General features: G+C 45.3%; 1 protein-coding gene across 4 annotated transcripts in view; it reads right to left on the reverse strand.

Annotated features, from left to right (window-relative positions):
* Positions 1 to 4936: 4936 nt before the first annotated feature.
* The window catches only part of LOC134539861 (lysosomal alpha-mannosidase-like), a 30565-nt gene continuing 13829 nt past the window's right edge, over positions 4937 to 21672 (reverse strand). For 2 of the 4 annotated variants that reach the window (XM_063382193.1, XM_063382194.1), the window contains exons 7-17: positions 20027 to 20160; positions 18406 to 18616; positions 16555 to 16748; positions 15852 to 16060; positions 13003 to 13196; positions 12050 to 12230; positions 10167 to 10281; positions 8771 to 9023; positions 8490 to 8687; positions 6420 to 6560; positions 4937 to 5271 (exon numbers count right to left, since the gene is read on the reverse strand). In XM_063382193.1, the coding sequence (XP_063238263.1) occupies positions 5029 to 5271; positions 6420 to 6560; positions 8490 to 8687; positions 8771 to 9023; positions 10167 to 10281; positions 12050 to 12230; positions 13003 to 13196; positions 15852 to 16060; positions 16555 to 16748; positions 18406 to 18616; positions 20027 to 20160 (2073 nt within the window). In that variant the 3' untranslated portion in view covers positions 4937 to 5028. The other 2 variants (XM_063382197.1, XM_063382196.1) reach the window with 2 other exon arrangements.

The raw sequence follows: 21672 nt of genomic DNA on the forward strand, positions 1-21672 counted from the left end.
GTGAGTCAGTGAGTGGTATTTTATCCCCTTGGGGGTAGAATTAATCAAAATCCTTTCTTAGCGGATGCCTACGTCATAACATCTACCTGCATGCCAAATTTCATCCCGATCCGTCCAGTGGTTTGGGCTGTGCGTTGATAGATCACTATGTCAGTCAGTCACCTTTGAGTTATATATATTTAGATTAATTGTTTATAGCATAACTATGAAACTAATCCTTAATCAGTCTATGGTCTCTATCAAATTTGGGCATCATAAAATAATGATGTACGAGTGCACCAGTTCGTAATTCGAAATGCCAAATTTTAACGCGTAATAGTACACGATATGCATCCGTACATATCGATATGCATACACGTGGCGTTTGCCTAATGTGCGGTATACATATATACATGTATATAACTGACATGTAATAATATGTAGCACGAAAAAGACAAATCACATGCATGCAATGCAAAACAAATTATAAAATGAAGTTAATAATCGTTTCAGCTGATAGTTTTCGAATTAAAATCGATACACGTATCCGTAAGGTTCCCACCCACGGTGCTACCCAGGTAGGTTTGCGCTTAGAGCTGTGACTGTTGTCATGTTATCAGACTGTACTCAGACTGTCTCAACTCAACACGCGAGGTGATGGTTTTTACTATTTATGTAATGAAATAAAATTGAAATGTGTACTACCATTACTACACTTTCTAACACAGTTTTGTTGCACCACGATAGCGTGATTTGCGATTGGTTTTTTTACAACTTTATGGAATGACAACTTATCTTTGGTTTTCAATTTCAGCGAGTATTGTTTAGCCGAAAGTGCCCTTTTAAAAAGTGTACTTCATCTACCGAGCCAAACAAAGGGAATCGCACACAGCAGAAAGATAATAATTATCTAACCTTTATTAAACGTGACAATATTATCGTTAGCTGATAATGCTAAATAATCTAATTAAAGTTATATTCTGTTTTACAAAAAAAAAAAAAATATATATATATATATATATCACACAAAATACAATTTCTCTCTCTCATTCGCGCGCGCGCACACACACACACACACCATTTTAAATTAGGTATGTGTGTATGTATGTATGTGTATATGTATATAATAACAATAAAAAACATTTACACTGCATCAAGACATATTTACTGATAGAATTATGTTATATAATATGATGAAGCAGGTTGTTTTGAATAATGAGTATTGATATTTTTTTATTTGGTTTAAACAAATAATAACCTTGAATACGCATAGCTAAAATCCACAGTGAAATAACTGAAGGGTCGGGCTGTTGTTCCGCACTATAACCGAGACCAGTTGGGATTCATATCTCCCCTACAACTGCCCAGTTAAGAGTTGCCGGACTTGTATCCCGACAAAATTAGTTGCTCGTAATGATTATCTCTATAGTACCTAAAAAATTGGTTGTCTGTGAAGTCGGTTTACGGACGATAGTTTAACGTGACGTCATTACAAAACATTGATGAAATGATTGATCCAGAAGAAAATGAAATATCATATTCGGCCTGAGAATGAGCCGTAATAGGTTTTTGCAACCAAACCAGTTAGGCATTAAAAATATATTCTTTGAGGAAGAAATTCTTTTTTTTAATTTTTCTATCTTTTGTATGATAAAATCTACCTCTGCATACTTTTATGAATAAAATTGAATCATTTTTATTGAATTATCACTATTTTGTATGGATACAAAGAAGGAGTGAAATGAAATCTACAATTTAATTGATAAATTTACTTTTATAGTCAGCGATGCTGACCGCACGGCCACGAGGCCATATTGGAAACAATTATTGTTTCAGATGTTATATATATATTTATAAAAATGTTATTTTGTGTTGTGGAAGTTTTAAAAACGTATGTAGTCCGCCATGTTATTTCTTATAGTGGTAGAATTATAGGGAATTAATAACCGTACCGATTGTGGTGAAAATCGGTGGACGACCGTTAAATTACATAATATTAATAATTCAAACGACGAAAATATGATTGAAAAGTCAAATCGATGGTTGTTCCAATCGAGTGGAAGAGAGATGCCACGCATTCGTACAATGAGCATAACAGGACACATCCGTAGTGGGACATCCGTAGTGGGACAATGTGCGTTACGGGGCACTTTTTCGTGCGTGCAGCCGGCGTTCATCGATTTATTAGACATTGTCACGTCAAAAAAAAATCGGTGTACAAACCACACGTTAAGACGTCACAAACAAAACGCGCTCAATTTCAGAATTCAGAGTTTGAACGTTTGGTCACGGAACTGGATTTTGTTGTTCGACAAAAAGAAAAAAAGGCTTCGACATCAGCAGTACAAGAAGTGTGTGGTGATCATCCAACAAAAATTAATTGGTTGTTAAGAACATAGCGTAATGATGATAATAATAATCCATAACCGTGATCGTATGTCCAACTCACACCATTATAAATAGATTTCTCACAAAAAAAATATTTGTGCCGTTATAATGAGGTTTTGAGACAATTTGGTCTCTCAGTCGATCCAAAATCAGCAGTTTCCAGCTTCTGCTACCACGAGTCCTTCCTAGGCCTGGCCAGGGCTTATCCCTTTCGTACGACAACGTGTTTAACGATATTCAATCCATGTAATCCAATGTGTTTACACACATGAATAATCTTCAAAGATTAGATCAAAAGAAAATGGGAAAATATTTATTGAAAGTCATATACACGCTCCAAGTACTCGAACTGTTTCAGTTATTATGTGTTATTCAATAAATATACATATTCTTAGATTAGTTTTTTAAAATATTATTTTTAAAATTGAAACTTTATCGTTAAAACTTTAAATTAAATAATTATATTATATGTTACTAAAACATTTAAATTATTTTTTAACTTACATCAATGTTTTATGTCTTTATTTTTATTTTACCAAACAGGACTCAAAAAATAATACCCAAAAATCATTTAGAGTTTCTGAATTATATACGATTGCTACAGAAACCCTTAAAAAAAGGGGGTCCGAATTGACAGAGTTATGTTTGCAGTCCTGTTGGTAAATGAATAGGCCAATGTTGGTATCGCGCGTATGGCTCCAAACAGCTGGCGAGTGGTCTGTGTCGTCATCGATGGAGTCACATCGATGAAGTTACGCGGATTCATTTCACTACGGGAATCCTTTTTCACAGACGAAAGAGCCAAACGCCTGATCGTGCATCTTCGGGTTTTTTTTGTTCATTGTAAATAATTTGGCGGTGTTGATAAAAGGATATTAATGGTCAATTAGGTTAGGTTAGCTACATTATAAATACTTTAAAACATTATGGACGGTTGATTTGGTTAGGACAGCTACATAAAAGATACGGAAAAAAAGCACGAACTTCGGGGAACTTCGGGTTTTGGCTCTCTCGTCTGTGAAAAGAAGGCGTGCCTTTCGCTGCAGGCTAGACCAACTTGTTTATACACTGTAGAGCATTTTTATAAGCTTTAAAGGTCAATCCTTTGGCGAGTCACACGTGATTGGGTGACCATGTATTATTGTTGACAACTGGCCCAAGTTCCTTAAGCGGCGTGTTTACACACATCAAGGTGAAGCAAATGTATGTGTGCTTCAAGTCTACTTTGCTCTCACTCGTCTATGTATACATATATATGAAAGTGTGTTCGTAAAGGACGGGGTTTGCATAATGTATTGAGGAGAATCATGCAAAGCTAAAGCTAAATTAAATTTTAACTCATAAGTTTTTATTTAAAACGATTTTATTTTCATATAAATTATTGACACAAAAACACATAAAAAAATTATAAATTTATTTTCATGTTATCTAGCTTCTTGTACCAATACACAGGATAAAGAATGTAATTGCTGGGAGTAAATAACTTTGTCGCGTCGAATGAGGACGGTTAGAATTATTCTTCTTGAGCCCATGATATAATATCCAAACGAAATAAAAATAACTACACTGGGCCAATAAGAGATATTTTACCCCCTTGAACATACAATCGTTTTTACATGATGATTCAAAATTTTTTATGCAAACTTCAGAGGTGTATCAGGCATCCAGAAACAAATCATTGTTCAAATAGAACACAATGTCGGCAACGCAGATGTCTGATGGTGAGGGATCCACTGACTGCATGGCTTTGTCGATACAGAAGTGCTGTGTGATGAGTTATATGTGAGACAACGCAATTTATTTTCGCTACCCTGTAAATTGTCTCAAATTTGTCAGTTTTCCAAGTAGTACCAGCGGTTTATATATTTTACTGCCACTGTTGATCTTTGTTCGTAAACAATAATTACGTGATGCTTTGCAAGTGTCAACTGGGAAATGGTTCTACTTTCGAGATTTGGCAAAATTCAGACAAGTTTCATTCCACAGGCTATAAATGAAATGACTGTACCACTTAATCCTATATCGGCGAAGTTCGCGCCACAAATAATCCAGCAACGACAAATTAGACTCCCTCATTATCTCTAGCAGTCACCCTTTGCGTTTGCGACTCCACGTACTAAAACAACCTTTTTCTATATGCCTGACATAACCTTGAAGTTTATTTGTCTTAGGACTTGAGAATCATCTTATCCGTATACGTATATGGCCTTGGCTATGTGCTCCAAAAGCGTGGAGAGTCCATGGAGGGAATCAGGGTCTCAAAATTATTGTGAAGGGATATAGAAGATGGAGTAGTGGTATTCCACCCACCAAAGGTACCAGGTGCTCATGACTCAGGAGTGGTGGGGAGGTGAAGAGCACAGGAGTCCACCTACCGAGGGTATCAGGAGCTAAGGAGTGACAAGGAGGTAGGTAGAGTGGAGTCCCACTGAGGATATCAGGGGATCAGGAGTGGTGGGGATGTAAAGAGAACAGGAGTCCGCCCACTGAGGATATCAGGATATCAAGAGTGACAAGGAGGTAGAGCGGAGTCCCACCAAGGATATCAGGAGATCAGGAGTGGTGGGGATGTAAAGAGAACAGGAGTCCGCCCACTGAGGATATCAGGATATCAAGAGTGGCAAGGAGGTAGAGCGGAGTCCCACCAAGGGTATCAGGAGCTCAGGAGTGGTGAGGAGGCGGAGCACTGGAGTCCTGGTGCGCCACCCACAGGACGAAGGTCCTGATCTGCGCGGGCGCCAGGCACACGACGAAGGACCCCTGAGGCTCGGTGGCAGCGCAGGACCTCCCGCCTGGACGTCCTCCCGTCCCCCGCCAGTCCAGCCGCCGCACGTCGGACAGCCACTGGTTGCCGTCCAGCGTCGTCTCCCGCACAGAGGTCACCTCCACGGTCGAGAGCAGGTCCTGCACGACCAATCAGCTCCATCGGACAGCGGCTCGGTTAGGACAGCTTCTTCCTCCCCAGGCACCCTGGTTACAGTCCTGGTACATCCACCCTCATTCCTTGTTTACATGGCTTCCTGTAGGTCGCCTATTGGCTCGATTCATTTCCCACTACTCCAGGTCAGTATTAATGCTCATTGTCAACAAATGCACTTATTGAACATCATCATCTTATTCAAAATGGCAAAATATCGTTGGATTACTGCGTAAAAGTATTTTAATGAAAACAATAAGCCAATGCAAGTTAGCTGGTGTGTAATAAAAAATTATGAATATGTTCCGGGGAGGTCCATCCAGGAACAGAAGAGGTTTCCTTCAGATTGGTTACTACAAAAAAAAGGTTATCAATAAATCGAATGTACCAACTTTTGCAAAGAACCCAACATTATTACAATTAGTATTGTTACGAGTGGAATACTGGTGCGGAAAACGATAGCCAAATTTAATAACGGAAGTTTTATTCTTAGCTAATATTTATACTATTAATTAAATTAAAACAATATGAAGAAGACATATTGGGGACCAAATTTATTTTCAATTCTACGATTTAATTTGATAATTATGTACATACATATGTATTATTTTACTTGTATTTCTTTATCTTTTTTATATATTTTAAAATGTATTATTCCATTTGTTTGGGCACACCAGGGGTCCTCGTCCTCTTGAGTTCACTGTCCTCCCAGGTCAACCTCGCCCATTTGATACATCTGGAAAGTTCTCGCTGCCCTTCGAAGTGTCGCGTCATCAGGGTCAAAGCTCCGAGAACAATGGCCACTTGACGCGGGCGGGGCCCTGGAAGCTTGCCGAACCTACCGAGCAGGTAGAAGGTCGCCCGCTAATCGGATTACCGCCGGTCGGCGAAGGGCGGGCGCCACCTGTTCTGCGAACCTCCCGCCGGCTGGCCAGCCTCGTCACTGGGCCCCGTCGTAACATTATTATATTTCTAACACCTCGACCGAAAAAAAAATGTAATTAGTTATCCGTGTTTATAACATATCACCTCGGTGGCACACGTGCTCCTGCCTACGTTGGCAGCATTGATCTGCCCGGTGTTAGTCAGCATCATTACGCCAAGAGTGATGTTCTGTCCTCGCTCGTGCGCTGACCTTGAGGTCGACGGTGACCTCCCCGGAGAGCTGCTCGTCGTCGCCGATGTGCTCCAGCCGCAGCAGCAGCGAGTCCTCCCTCCACGGCTCCAAGCTCAGCACCTGCACGCTGTCCGGCAGCGGCGTCCTCAGGCCCGAGAACTGGACAACCAACCAGAGCACCTACGTTCCGCACGTGATCAAGACAAACATCCACAGGGACTCAGCTATCCTTCCTCAGGCCCGAGAACTGAACAACCAACCAGAGCACCTCCGTTCCGCACATGATCAAGACAAACACCCACAGGGCCTCAGCTATTCGTCCTCAGGCCCGAGAACTGGACAACCAACCAGAGCACTTTCCCCGTTCTGCACATCAAGACAAACACCCACAGGGACTCAGCTACCCGTCCTCAGGCCCGAGAACTGGACAACCAAACAGAGCACCTCCGTTCCGCACATGATCAAGACAAACACCCACAGGGACTCAGCTATCCGTCCTCAGGCCTGAGAACTGGAAAACCAAACAGAGCACCTCCGTTCCGCACATGATCAAGACAAACACCCACAGGGACTCAGCTACCCGTCCTCAGGCCCGAGAACTGGACAACCAAACAGAGCACCTCCGTTCCGCACATGATCAAGACAAACACCCACAGGGACTCAGCTACCCGTCCTCAGGCCCGAGAACTGGACAACCAAACAGAGCACCTCCGTTCCGCACATGATCAAGACAAACACCCACAGGGACTCAGCTACCCGTCCTCAGGCCCGAGAAGTGGACAACCAACCAGAGCACCTCCGTTCCGCACGTGATCAAGACAAACACCCACAGGGACTCAGCTATCCGTCCTCAGGCCCAAGAACTGGACAACCAAACAGAGCACCTCCGTTCCGCACATGACCAAGACAAACACCCACAGGGCCTCAGCTACCCGTCCTCAGGCCCGAGAACTGGACAACCAAACAGAGCACCTCCGTTCCGCACATGATCAAGACAAACACCCACAGGGCCTCAGCTATCCGTCCTCAGGCCCAAGAACTGGACAACCAAACAGAGCACCTCCGTTCCGCACATGATCAAGACAAACACCCACAGGGCCTCAGCTACCCGTCCTCAGGCCCGAGAACTGGAAAACCAAACAGAGCACCTCCGTTCCGCACATGATCAAGACAAACACCCACAGGGACTCAGCTACCCGTCCTCAGGCCTGAGAACTGGAAAACCAAACAGAGCACCTCCGTTCCGCACATGATCAAGACAAACACCCACAGGGACTCAGCTACCCGTCCTCAGGCCTGAGAACTGGAAAACCAAACAGAGCACCTCCGTTCCGCACATGATCAAGACAAACACCCACAGGGACTCAGCTATCCGTCCTCAGGCCTGAGAACTGGAAAACCAAACAGAGCACCTCCGTTCCGCACATGATCAAGACAAACACCCACAGGGCCTCAGCTACCCGTCCTCAGGCCCGAGAAGTGGACAACCAACCAGAGCACCTCCGTTCCACAAATGATCAAGACACACACCCACAGGGCCTCAGCTACCCACTCGAAGAAAGAAATAATGGGTGTGTGTACATACTCATGTATACACGCATTAGACATTATACTTGGCATAATATAAAACTAACTTTAATTTTTAATGTAAATAATTAAAATAAATAAAACGAAATTTAAATGCTAAAAAAAATTATTATGTTGAATGTTCGTTATCATTAATAATTTTAATTATTTTTTATATATATATGTTATTTTTTTATTCATGATGCAAATAAAATTAACACTTGAAAAGGTTTATAAGCACATATTATAACACTAATATTAACAATAAATAAGGTTTTTAATTAAACGGACCAGTATTTAATATAAATCACTAAAGTATAACATTTAAAAGCAAATATATAATTTTTATTTGTATGTAACTTATTTTTCATCCTGTAAAAATTTCGTTGCATGGTGCACGCGCATTGTAAAAATTCGCTCTGTTAGCTGAAAAGTGAAGCGCCATTCTGTAAGTTCTAGGGCGGGCCTGTAAGGTGAGAAGAGAAGCGGCGTTCTGAGGGTTCACCAGTGGGTGGGACCGACCTGGTGCTTGTGCGCCGGCGGCCAGGCGCCAGCGGGCGCGAGGAACAGCCAAGACCTCAGCAGCAGCTCCTGGGACAGCAGGCGCTGCCTGGAGCCCGACGCCCCTGCCAGCACGAGGTGGCGTCCTCTCGCCGGCCGGCGGTCGTCCAGGCGCTCGCCCAGCCCCATGCCGTCGTCGCGCAGCAGGCGCCGGTGCAGCTGCGCACAGGGGTTTGGTCGCGGTTGGCACAAATAAGGCCACGCAAGAAGCAAACTGGCCCACGTGTACAGGGGGGCCTCACCATCAGCTCGAGCTGGCCGTCCCGCAGGCTGCTGCCGCCCTGCGCGCGGTCCACGAGCACAGCGAGCCCCTGGCGGGTCGCCTCGTCGCGCACCTCGATGCGGCTGGTGACCGGGTAGTAGTTGCCCGCCACGGGCTTCGACCCCCGCCCGCGGCCACGCCGCCGGATCATCATCTCCCGGCCGTTCGAGTCGGTGCGGAACTGCCCACCGCTGCGCAGGTCCGTGCTGAACCGCGAGATCACATCCGTGCCCCTGCAGCCCACAAGACCAGTCGGTCTCCCATCAGCTGAGCGCTTTCCCAACACACCCTCACCCTCACAGCCTGGAGATCATATCCGTGCCCCTGCAGCCCACAAGACCAGTCGGTCTTTCACCAACAGAGCACTTTCTCAGCATACCCAACCCTCATAGCCTGGAGATCATGTCTGTGCCCCTGCTGCCAAATAGACTAGTTGGTCTTCCACCATCCGAGCACTTGCCCAGCATACCTCACACTCACATCCTGGAGATCACGTTGGTTCTCTTGAAATACTCTTTAAAGAATGGTCTCTTATAAGCTGATCACTAAACAAACATATATTACAAAGGCTACCAAGGCACACTACATTGGCCTCCTGGAACACTTTCTACTGTGTGGTATCTTGTTAACTGAGAAATTATCTGAAATGTCTTAACCACACAAGTCTTAGTAAGACGGAAGTTCTCATCTGATCTCCCTGAAATGGAGCAAGTTCTTTGTCCCTCGCAATTTGAACACTAAATTAAAATTCCTTATTCTCACAGTTTTGCTTGGAGATCAAATCGGTCCTCCTGAGATGTATTCTACCACTTGATGTCCTCAGTGATTACTGGTGAGCTGAAGAAATCCGTGCTACTGCTCACTCCACACTGTACTGTTTTACTTTGCGGCAGATGTGAGAGCCATTGTAAAGTAGTACTGCATTTGGCTACACGCCATGCGTGAAATTTTTCCCTTGCTGTTTGCACATGAATGTATATTATTTGTGTATAAGCTAAGTATACCCAGGTAGATGGGACCTGGCTCGTGCTTCAAGAGTGTACAGTCTCGAGAAAGTCCAGCCCACTTAGATCACAGATGATTTTCCTGTAATACTAACACTAATCTAACATTTTCTATTTGGTAGGGTTTTTCTCTTAGCAGCGAGCTCAAGCAAGGAAAGCCATTTCTAGCGCCTCGTTCAGATTCCAGACAAAAGGTTATATTTGATTTTAGTTGTCTTCCAACATTAGTGTCACATAATATCAGCACGACTGTTGAATATTATCTTGAACACAAAATGTGATGGACTGTTGCAATGGGGACAGAACAAAACTGAGAGATGTGACAAGAGTGTGGCTGGTGGGATGGACTCTGCCGGCCCGACGGCGACTCACATGGGTAGCGGCCCGACCAGCCACTCGAACTCCACGTAGTCCTCGTCCTTGTAGATGCGGATCACCTGGCTCGCCCACTCGCTGAACACCTGGTGCACCTCGTCCACGATCTCGCCTGCGCATTCACGCCAGACTTATCTGCATACCAAGTTATGTATGTGTGTATGAGCTACCACTATGGTAGGTGTCAAACATTTCCATCAACATTGTATCATCTGATGCTTGGTTTTAGTTGCATACACTGTGAATCAGGGGCGAAACAACTAAATTTCCAAGGGGGGGTCAATATACCTTTTTATAAAGAATCATCGATCCCCCCTATTGAAGCGGGGGAGTCCGGGGGTCCTCCCCCGGGAAAATTTGTATTTCAAGGTGGAACATGGTGCTATTTAAGCAGTGTTATTATCTAAAAATTGATTACACAGCACTTTCTTTGCCCCCGTTTGCCCCCACTTCAAGGTTTCAGAGGATGGGGGGGGGGGGGGGCAAAATACCCATGCCCCCCCCCCCTGTTGCGCCGCTGCTGTGAATGTAGACACTCAAAGATAGGATATCGCGAGGAGATGGGTCCATCTTGAACTTGAAAGCAAAGGCAATGAGTATTTATTGGTGGACAAGAAGAATTGCTGTACCCTCTCCAAGAACGTGCACATCGGAAAAGATAATTAGCAAGAGAGGGCATTAGGGCCTTGTACTTTTCCCGAAAATATTTTCAGACCAGCTGCGTGTTAAAACTTTGTAGCATTGTCTGTGTCAAATGGATGGCTGGGTTTATTTCAGGTACATGTCTACTGTCAGCACAACAATCATAGTCATCCAGTGCGGAAGCACGGCCAGACAAATGACTTCTCTTGCCGATGGTGCCCAATTACAAGGAAACAATCTCGATTGCAGACTAATAAGCGATCAGAATATTTAATGAAAAACACATACCCATTAGAATCAGATAGTGCCGATTAACAAGAACAAAAAGGTTCTCGCTAAGAAATTAGCCAATGGAAAAGAAAATTTTGGTAGAGCAAACAGAAAGCTTTGAATTTTAGCCTGACTCCAAACGAAATGCAAACACTTTATGTAGAAGAAATCACCACGGGCAGTTTTCCAAGACGTCTGGGTAAGGTAGCGAATAAGCACTGCCTTGATGGGATACAACTGTAACCTGACTCGCGGGCCGTATTCCAGAACATGTTGGAACCGAGGGGGATTTCAGTGTGCTACACGTACCAATATGGCGGCCGTTTGTTTACAAATGCACAAGCTTTACCTGTAATGGAGTTTAAATTGGAGCTAAATGTCAACTCATATCATTACATTTGTATTATGAGGATTCGTTTTTGGACGTTTTAATAGATATAAAGATAATAACCAGTGATATTTCGATCTAATTTTCTTCCGAATAGCTTAACTACAAACGCTAATAAAAGCAGGATAGAACAGCTGATGCAAATATAAACAAACGTCCGCCATATTGGTTATCAATATTTCCAGTCTTCAATATTAATTGTTGTACATAAATAAAACAAAAAAAAATGTGGTTAGTGCAAGCTGACGAGTTAAAAAGCGACGACGTTTATGCATTGTGCATCCGATGCACGGCTAACACTATAACTTAGCGATAGGCATAATTTTTTAACTATAGTTATGTATTTATAATTATGCTAAATTTGGGACGAGTTCAAATGACGAGCAAAGCTTTCGATCTTGAATAATTAGTACGACCCTAAACATTTCCTAACGTTCTTATCTACGAATATTCACTCATAACGAGCGCGAAAGTCACGTGTTTGCTTGGATGATTTAGGGTGTACGTGCGAGGCAGAAGTGGGCGATGCAGCTGTTTGAGGTTAGGAACGCCAACAATGAGCCCGGCGAGGTGGACGCACCCTTGTATACGGTGTAGGTGGCGCCGAGGCCTATGGGCGCCGCCTGGCGCTCGGGCCGGAACACGTAGGCCCCGCCCAGGTCGCGGTAGTACATCAGCTCCTGCCGCAGCGCCGCACTGCTGTCGCCGCTCACGAGGCGGCTCGCCAGCCCCGAGGAGGCATTCAGCTCCAGCCGCAGTCCCTGTGGGTGAGGCATGCCTCCCAGGTCACACACGGTCCCGTAAAGGCTATCTCTGACATAATTTACAAAAAATATATATCTTTTCAAAAGTATAATCTTATCTGATTTTAAAGAGTATTAATTTTCTTTAAATTTGTACTTTTTATGAATGTTACGAAAAAGTGATGTCTATAAGTATATCCTAACCTCACTTATATAAATATATTTGAAAGCACTCTCGGAAAAATAGTATAGACACTTTCTCCGTCACTAACATTCACAATAAATAAATGTTTTTGATGATATGGGCCAGTGTTAAAGCATTAATCACTAAAGTATATGATTTGAAAGTAATGCACAGTTTTCATTTGTATGTATGTGTCAATTATTGTTGGATGCTGCGCGCGCATCGTGAATATTATATTTTTCACGGCGCGCCTGAAGGAGTGTAAAGTTCTGTGTCTCGGTCTTCGGCTACGAGATGAGGACATGGGCCCCCACATTCGATCACGGGCCCTGGACCCAGGATCGGAGACGCTCCCCCCCCCCCCAAGGTTCAATTTTACAGTCACGCGCTACATTTATAATTGCATGGTTATTTCTCACCTACACTCTTTTTAGAATGTCATTTAAACTGAAAATACAGGGTAAAATTATGGTTACTAGTTTATAAGTCCAAACTAAGCTTTATTTATAAAATATTCAATATGTTTTTCTCGTTTGTGAACAATTGACATAGTTAAACATGTGAAAATGAACAGAGCCGTGGACCCAGGGGCCGCCGGCCACTCACGGCGTGGCCGATGTGCGTGTCCCGGGAGGCGGCGGGGGCGATGCCCGGGGACAGCTGCTGCAGGCGGTAGGCGCGCAGCCCCAGGGGCGGCAGCCGCGCGCGGAACACCAGCTCGTGGCTGGCCCCGCTGCGCCGGCGACCCGCGGCCAGCAGGGCGCGTGGCAGGGGCACCAGCTGTGCTGGCAGCTCGCGACCTGCCGCCAGGGGTCAGGCCAGTCCTCGTCACCTGGCGGCCCTGCTCGCTTGCTCGCGTTACAAACACCGCGTATCTGTTGTGGTTTATTTGCATTAGCAAATGTGAATTATTCTGCCTGTGCTATGGTCTTGAAGCATTGTATATACCTATAAATATATTATAATTTAATCATGGGCGTCTGTGACACGTAAAGTTTGGGAGGGACACAAAATAAATGTATTTTTTTAAATGCTAGTACCTCCGACGAGTTAAGTATAAAATGTTTGTTTATTTTCAAACTATGCTTTGTAGGTATGTAACGACAATGATGCGCACGAGGAATCACAAAACCAAATTAGACAAAACAAGCAAATTCGTGTGTTCTCATGTTGCAAATATACTTACAATACAAAACCCGGACCCGGAATTGAAGTAGAATCTTTTAAAATGATGTTTAGCGTGGTTGATAGACGGGAATTGTGTTTCCAAATTCCTTTTGTTACGTAGTTTCCGCTCCCGCATCTAGAATTCGCTGCCGGAGTAATTACGTCGACTTTTGAATCATTTGTTTAGCAGCTCAAATAATAGACTATATAATGAAACGGCTCCGATAAAAAAAAAAAACACTTGAAAAAAAATACGAAACCCCGGCTTTGGACGTGATTTTCATCAAGGCATTTTATTAAAATATTGCTCATCTTGTTAAAATTCATTAGGCCTAATTTGTTATTAGACTAACGTGTAAACTGTCGTAACATTTCCGAACTGTTTTGATTTGTAGGAATCTTGTATCCAAGGCACCGGTAGATCGATAAAACCATTATATTTAGCAAAAACAGTCCTAGATAAAGACTTCATATAGTTGCTATAATTGGTAGGTGTAGAGTGGATAGCTTTGAGTTCCAAGGTTGATAAGTTTTAAATTTACCAATTGTATAGATGGATTTTTTTTTCTTTTTGTTCTGGATAGGTTAAAGTTTCCAACTCTTATAAAAGTTAGAGAACATGTCATGCATGCTATCTTTGCGAGATAAATTTCATGTAAATACCTCCACGAACCTGATAACATGGTCCCCACGCCAATTGCCCTAAGTAAACAAGTCACAGAAGGTGTTCAGTAGTGTTATTTTCTTATCGATACACTAGACTTGTGTCAACAACACAGGACAAAATCCGCACTGACAGTTGTAACGTATCAACTCAGTTGTTTGTAACTGAGTAATTGAAAGTGGCGATAAAATTTTACTAACACGTTTCATGAAAACATTGAGAAAACAATCAGCTGGTCGCCAAACGACGTGAGTGGATTTAAATAAAACACTTAATTTTTTTCCATACTTAAAATATTTACGAACGGTCCCTCATAATGTCAGAGCAGCCCAAAACAGCGTTAAGCATTGCAGAGGTATTCACCACAAAGATAACATAATTAGTAAAAATTAAAATAATAAGACATCAACACTGGAGCGCATTGTCCTGGAACGAGGAAATCTTAATTTAAAAATCGATGGAAAAAATTTCTCTAATGTCCAAAAAAATATTTGTACCTATAGGGGACACGTTGAGCTACATTAGCTTTGATAAACAAAGTCTTGCGTATTGAAAGAATAAACATCATTACCTTTTCAGATTATCGCTTACTCTGGAGTGTTACATGACTAGAGACCGGAAAAATCCGAAGATTCATTTCGCGATAGTCTGAAATTCACACACGTATACCTTTAAGCTGCTTTTGCTATTGGCTCACTGTTCGTCTGGGCGACTCTGGGCCAATGAGAAACCCTCAACTAAAGAAGTGACGTATCACGGGCAATACCAGTTGAGACGACTCACAAGTCAGCAGCCAACGAACTGACGTTATTTTCCCGAGTGTACAGAGGACTGTGTAGACTATCCTGGAGGTCTTCGAAACCGCGAATTTTTCAGAAACCGCGAATTTTTCAGGTCCCTAGTTATCACGTAAAATTATCTTTCGTAGACCGACTTTACAGACAACCCCCTTTTTTATCGCGGAAAATGCCTTCCCCCTTAGCAATGTGGAAGCGGTGGACAGGGAAGGGTGGGGAAGGGAGGGGAGAGGTTTGGTACGAGTTGGAGGGAGGGGAGAGGGTAGGTACGGAAGAGGAAGGGAAGAGAGAGGGTAGATACGGTAGGAAAAGGGAGGGAAGCGGGTAGGTATGGTGAGGAAGGGAGGGGAGACGGTTGGTACGGGTGGGGGGGAGGGGAGAGGGTAGGTACGGATGGGGAAGGGTGGGAAGAGAGTAGGTACGGGTGAGGTAGGGAGGGGAGAGGGTTGGTTACGGGTGGGGAAGGGAGGGGAGAGGGTAGGTATGGGAGGGGAAGGCAAGGGAGAGGGTAGGTACGGGGGGGAAGGGAGGGGAAGGGTAGGTACGGGTGGGGAAGGCAGGGGATAGGGTAGGTACAGCGAGGAAGGCAGGGGAGAGGGTAGGTACGGGCGGGGTAGGGAGGGAAGAGGGTAGGTATGGGTGGGGAAGGCAGGGGAGAGGGTAGGTACTGGCGGGGTAGGGAGGTAAGGTGGTAGGTACGGGTGGGGAAGGGAGGGGAGAGGGTAGGTACTGGCGGGGTAGGGAGGTAAGGTGGTAGGTACGTGTGGGGAAGGCAGGGGAGAGGGTAGGTATGGGTGGGGAAGGGAAGGGAGAGGGTGGGTACCCACCGTCAGGGCCGACGACGCGGCAGGCGACCGGGCCGGCGACGGGCAGCCTCACGTGGTGCGCAACGGCGCGGCTGAGCGGGTTGTAGACCGCCACCACCAGGTCCTGCCCCGCCTCGCCGCGGCTCCACGCCTCGGACAGCTCGCAGCGGGACTCGTTGAGCAGCAGGCACGAGTCCAGGGGCGCCTCACTCCCCGCTCCCAGCAGCCGGCTGTGCACACACTCTCAAACACTGCCGTCCGTGACGAGCTACCAGCCTGCTGAGCTGGTAGCGTGTTGATGTCCTCGGCTGACCGTGAGGTCCCAGGTTTCGTTTAAGAAAAGTCGTGCATGTTATTTAAATATGACGTCGAGTTGAAAATGATAGCCATGGTTATAGTAACTTCTTGGAAATACTATACATATAAGGCATGTCAGCCTATAAAAGGGACGGGAAAGAACAATAATGTTACCCACTGTGAGTAACAATAAATTTTATAAAATAATCTTTGTGTAACCTTATGTAGGTAAGTTGCTGTAATTTTCTCGTTCTGTATATATTTTTTCCTTTAAATCCAGGAAGTGGTTGGTACCCACCCCACACGAATCTCCCCTCGATATGTCTCTGTCAGCTCTCCCTTAGAGTGGTTGGACCCAAGATGGCGGCTCTCCGACTCCAGCTCTGCCCTAGAGAGAGAGAGAGTGTGTGTGTGTGTGCACACGTACTTGAGGTTGCGGCGGGCGACGCCAGAGGCGGCTCGTGCGGCGGCCATGAGGCGCGCCTTGTAGTCGGCGGCCACGCGGCGCCGCGCGGTGCCCGTGATGGCATCGTGGTGCTGCATCACGCCCATGGCCTCGCGCAGCGCGTCCAGCTCCCCCCCTCCTCCCGCGTCTCCCAGCGCTGCCAGCTGCTTGCACACCTGCGCAGCGCACAGTCCGACAATCTTCACCCAGATAACAAACTGATATCCGTGCGGGTACCTATACGCAGGGTCTGGCAAAAATTCGCGTATTCAACGACCTCCAGGATGGACTCCCACGAGCCTCTGCAAACGTCACCTGTTCATTGGCTGCCGACTCGTGAGGCGTCTCAACTGGGAGACTCGTGATTCCATACTGCTTCGACTGAGGGTCTGTAGTCGGCGTTCAGGCCTCCAGGTCAACGGTGAACCAATAGCAGAAGATGCACGAAGGTGTAGTTATTTGCATTTCAGCGTGTCGCGAAATGAACCCGCGAATTTTTCCGGTCTCTACCTATATGCGCCCGTTACATGGGGACTGTCAACAGAAGTGAAAACTTGAAACTTTGTTTTTAAATGTGTAATATGACATCATTTCTACTTCAAATGTACGTAAGAAAATGATTTTGGTATTATATCAGTACGATGTCAGCATGATATAATTTAGCCTTACGTAATTTTTTTTTTGTCACATGAGATGTCAGTGGTATGTAAAATTACGTAAAAATTCATTACCTAGGTATGACTTACCAGTGATGTCAGACCTAGGTCATGTATTGACGTGGTAAAATTAACTTCACTTTCTGCTATTACAGCATGTCGGTGATGCGAACTCACAAGATTTTTACCCATCCAACTGGGTGGGTAACTGCTCCCTGATGATGGCGACTGCAATGTCGACCGAAACTTCGGTGAATTATTTCGCCGAGGACGTGGTTGCCGGCTTCTTCAGACAATGGTTTGTGAAAGCCCGCGAACATTATTAATGATTCGTAGAGACAGGAAAAATTCGCAGATTCATTCGGCGATATGCTAGAATTCAAACATGATTTTGCTATTGGCTTACTGTACATTTTGACAAATCTCAACCAGTTATAAACTCTCCCAAAGAAGGATCGAATCACCTAAAACACCAGCTGAGACGACTTACAAGTCGTAAGCCAGTGAACTTGCGTTATTTGCCCAAGTGTACAGGGGAATGTGAAGTCTATCCTGAAGTCCATCTAAACCGCGAGTTTTTCCGGTCTCTAATGATAGGGACCGGAAAAATTCGCGTGTTCAATTACCTGTAGGATGAAATCCATAGTTCAACCTACACTCAGTCAAATGTCACCCACTCATTGGTTGCTGTCTTGTGAGACGTCCCAACGTAGCAGCCTGTGATTCGATACAGCTTTGGTGGGGTGTTTCTCATTGGCTCAGAGTCATCCAGGTGAGTTGTGAGCCAATAGCAGAGGCAGCACTGAGGTATAACTATTTGTATTTTAGCCTATCGCGAAATGAATTCGCGAATTTTTCCGGTCTCTAGTTAGTGGAAGCACACGGACATGATTAATGATTGGTAGGGACACCTGTATTTCGCGAATACATTTCGTGTCAAGGTATTATACTAAATACTGTAGCTTTTCTCCGGTGGTTATTTGGCTGAGGTCGGTGAGAGGTGTCGTCCCGCTCTTAACGGGGCCAATGAGAATGTGGTCACCGTGCTGCTGCACCCTCACAATTTGCCATGACTCTTAGAAAAAGCTACAGTGTTTTGTGAAATACCTTGACATGAAATTAAATCGCGAAATACCGGTGTCCCTACTAATGATTGGTTGTTGTTGTGTTGGCGCACCTGCAGGAAGCCGCCGGCCAGGCGCTCGAGGTACTTGAGCGAGGGGCGGGACGAGTAGAAGCCGGTCCAGTACTGGTCCTCGGCGCTGGCGTACGGGAAGAAGTCACCGGAGTGCGCGGGCAGTTGGGGCGAGGCGTCGTGGACCGCCTTCACGTAGCAGTCTGGGGTCGAGTAGACGGCGCGCACTCCCTCCTGGCGGGCGTTCACCAGCCTGCCGGCCCGGGGGACACACGTGTCTGCAGGTCTGGGGCATGTGTCGATTTTATTGAAGGCGTTTTGCCTAATTTTAGGCAAATCGCCGTTAGGTAAAACGTCTTTAGGAAAATCGCCGTTAGGCAAAACGCCGTTTGGCAAATCGGAGTTAGGGAAAACGCTGTTAGGTAAATCGCCGTCTTACAGAAATCCGTTAGGGAAACGCCGTTATACAAATCGCCTTTAGACAAATAGCCGTTATCAATTCGACGTTAGGCAAAATGCATTTAGGCGAAATGACTTTAGGCAAATCGCCGTAACGAATTCATGTTTAGGCAAACCGCCTTTAGGCAAATCGCCTGTTACTCCAAGTCTGCAGCTGCTCCCGCGTCCGTCCTTCGAGACCTCTCCGAGCCTCGACTCTCCGCGGACGAACCGGCGGGTGGAAAAAACCTCCAAAAACCGTCAGCAAGACACCTACAGCCGGCGAACTTCACTGTCTTATAACTAGCAACCTGAAAAAATCCCGGTTTCGATAACCTCCAGGATAGTCTACTCGGTCCTCTGTACACTCGGGCAAATAACGGCCAGTTCGTTGGCTGCTGACCTGTGAGTCGTCTCAACTGGTATTGCCCGTGATTCGTTACTTCTTTGGTTTGAGGGTTTTCTCATTGGCCCAGAGTCGCCCAGACGAACAGTGAGTCAATAGCAAGAGCAGCTTAAAGGTATACGTGTATGAATTTCAGACTATCGCGAAATGAATCTGCGAATTTTTCCGGTCTCTACTTATAAGTAGGGGGCAGGCATTTTTCGCGAATATATCTGAACATCTATTTACACTGCAACAAAGGTATACCTGCACCAGAGGTTCCTTCCTTGTGATTGGCGGCTGTCTGCGAGAGAAGTCGTTGCCTTTTTTTGACCGAGCCACTCAGGACGCGTTCGCTTCCGCACTGAATTACTGATATTGGTTTTTTTAACAATCGAAATGTACCTGGAAGACATTCACCCAATCACGAAACACAGACGATGCTTGCACTGTTTTAATTTATAACAAGGCTCGAAATATTTTCGCGAAATATGCATGGCCCTACTTATAAGTGGACCGGAGAAATTCGCAGATTCATTTCGCGATAGTCTGAAATTCATACACACATACCTTTAAGCTGCTCTTGCTATTGGCTCACTGTTCATCTGGGCAACTCCGGTCCAATGAGAAACCCCTCAACCAAAGAAGTGACGAATCTCGGGCAAACCAGTTGAGACGACTCACAAGTCAGCAGCCAACGAACTGGCCGTTATTTGCCCCGAGTGTACAGAGGACCGTGTAGACTATCCTGGAGGTCATCTAAACCCGCGAATTTTTCAGGTCCCTGCGTATTCGTGTGTGACGCAAGAGGAAGGCCGCAAGGCGGAACTGACTGCTCACAGGACGAGCTTGTCGATGTTGCGGTAGTAGCGGCGGGCGTCCATGTACGTGAAGTCGTTGCCCATGGTGACCATCACGTGGTTGGTGGCGAAGTAGCGCGCCTGCTCCTTCACGTAGTCCAGGAAGGACTCCACCTGAGGACACACGGACCGCTCTCAAGTCCGCAGCGACTTCTCAGGAAGGAACAGGTAACTAACTGCTCCCTGGTGATGGCGACCAGTGGCGGATCCAGGATTTTGGTTTGGGAGGGGCTTGACCCAGCTGAGGCTAGGCTTTATCAAGGCAAACACTAAAACAATAGTGGACCCAGATGCTTTCGGAGGGGGCTTGAGTCCCTTAGCCCCCTCTCTGGATCCGCTACTGATGGCGACTGCAATGTCGACCGAAACCGTCGGTGAATTATTTCGCCGAGGACGCAGGCTACAACCCAGAAGCCAAGCTACTTGCTCGTTAGATGTCACACATCTCTGGCGAGTACTGGGAGACTCTCTCGCAATTTTTTTTTTTTGACGTGACAACGTCAAATAAATAGATGAACGCCGGCTGCACGCACGAAAAAGTGTCCCGTTACGCACATTGTCCCATTACGCTGTGTCCCGTTACGCTCATTGTACGCTGGCGCCGCATCTATCTGTCTTCCACTCGACTGTTTATGAAGTGAAGTGAAAAATTAATGTCGTGTTCACTGCTTATTACAACAACAATTTCGGCAACAAAGGTTAATTATTCTTGCATTTTAAAAATCTGATTACTAGTATAATTTCGAGTATTTATTCTTTTATTATTAAAATAAAAATGATTCAGTTTTATTCATAAAGTATGCAATCATTTCATCGATGTTTTGTTATGACGTCACGTTAAACTATCGTCCGTAAACCGACTTTGCAGACTAAAATTTTTTTAAATTGTGAATTTGAATTTTAAATATGTTGTTCAGGCAAACAAATCTTTCCATTCGCTGCTTATTGTGTCATGCGTTCACACGCGTAATCGTCTCGTCCAGTCCGTGGTGACAACTGGGGATCCAAACCCACCTCCTTCTAGCCCTCGGCACGCACGGCTTGGACTTCGTACCCCCTGCCCCTCCCCGGGGGTTGGCTGATCACTAGAGACTGGAAAAATTCGCTGTTTCAATGACCTCTAGGATAGACTCCACGATCCTCTATGTACTGGGATAAATTGCACCTGCTCATTGGCTACTGACTCGTGACACGCGTTACTTGGGATGCTTGTGATTTTATACTTCTTTTGTTAAAGGTTTTTCATTGGCTTAGAGTCCTTCAGATAAGCGGTGGTCCAATCACTGACTCAGCATAAAGGTGTACGAGTTTGGAGTCTAGCCTACCGCGAAATGAATCCGCGAATTTTTCCGGTCTCTACTGATAACACAAGAGCACGATACAAGTCTTGAAACTACGCTCATGGCTAGAGACCTGAAAAATTCGCGGATTCATTTCGCGACAGGCTGGAATCCAAACAGTCTGCCCTTCTGCTGCTTCAGTGATTGGGGCACAGTTTACCTGAAGGACTCTGAGCCAATGACAAAAACTTCAACAGAAGAAGTATCGAACCACGAGCATCACAGTTAACAGGTGTCTCGAGTCAGTAGCCTATGAGCAGTTGTAATTTTCCCGAATGCATAAAGG

Source organism: Bacillus rossius, chromosome 16 (genome assembly GCF_032445375.1).
Source record: "Bacillus rossius redtenbacheri isolate Brsri chromosome 16, Brsri_v3, whole genome shotgun sequence".
NCBI classification, from domain to species: Eukaryota; Metazoa; Arthropoda; class Insecta; order Phasmatodea; family Bacillidae; genus Bacillus; species Bacillus rossius.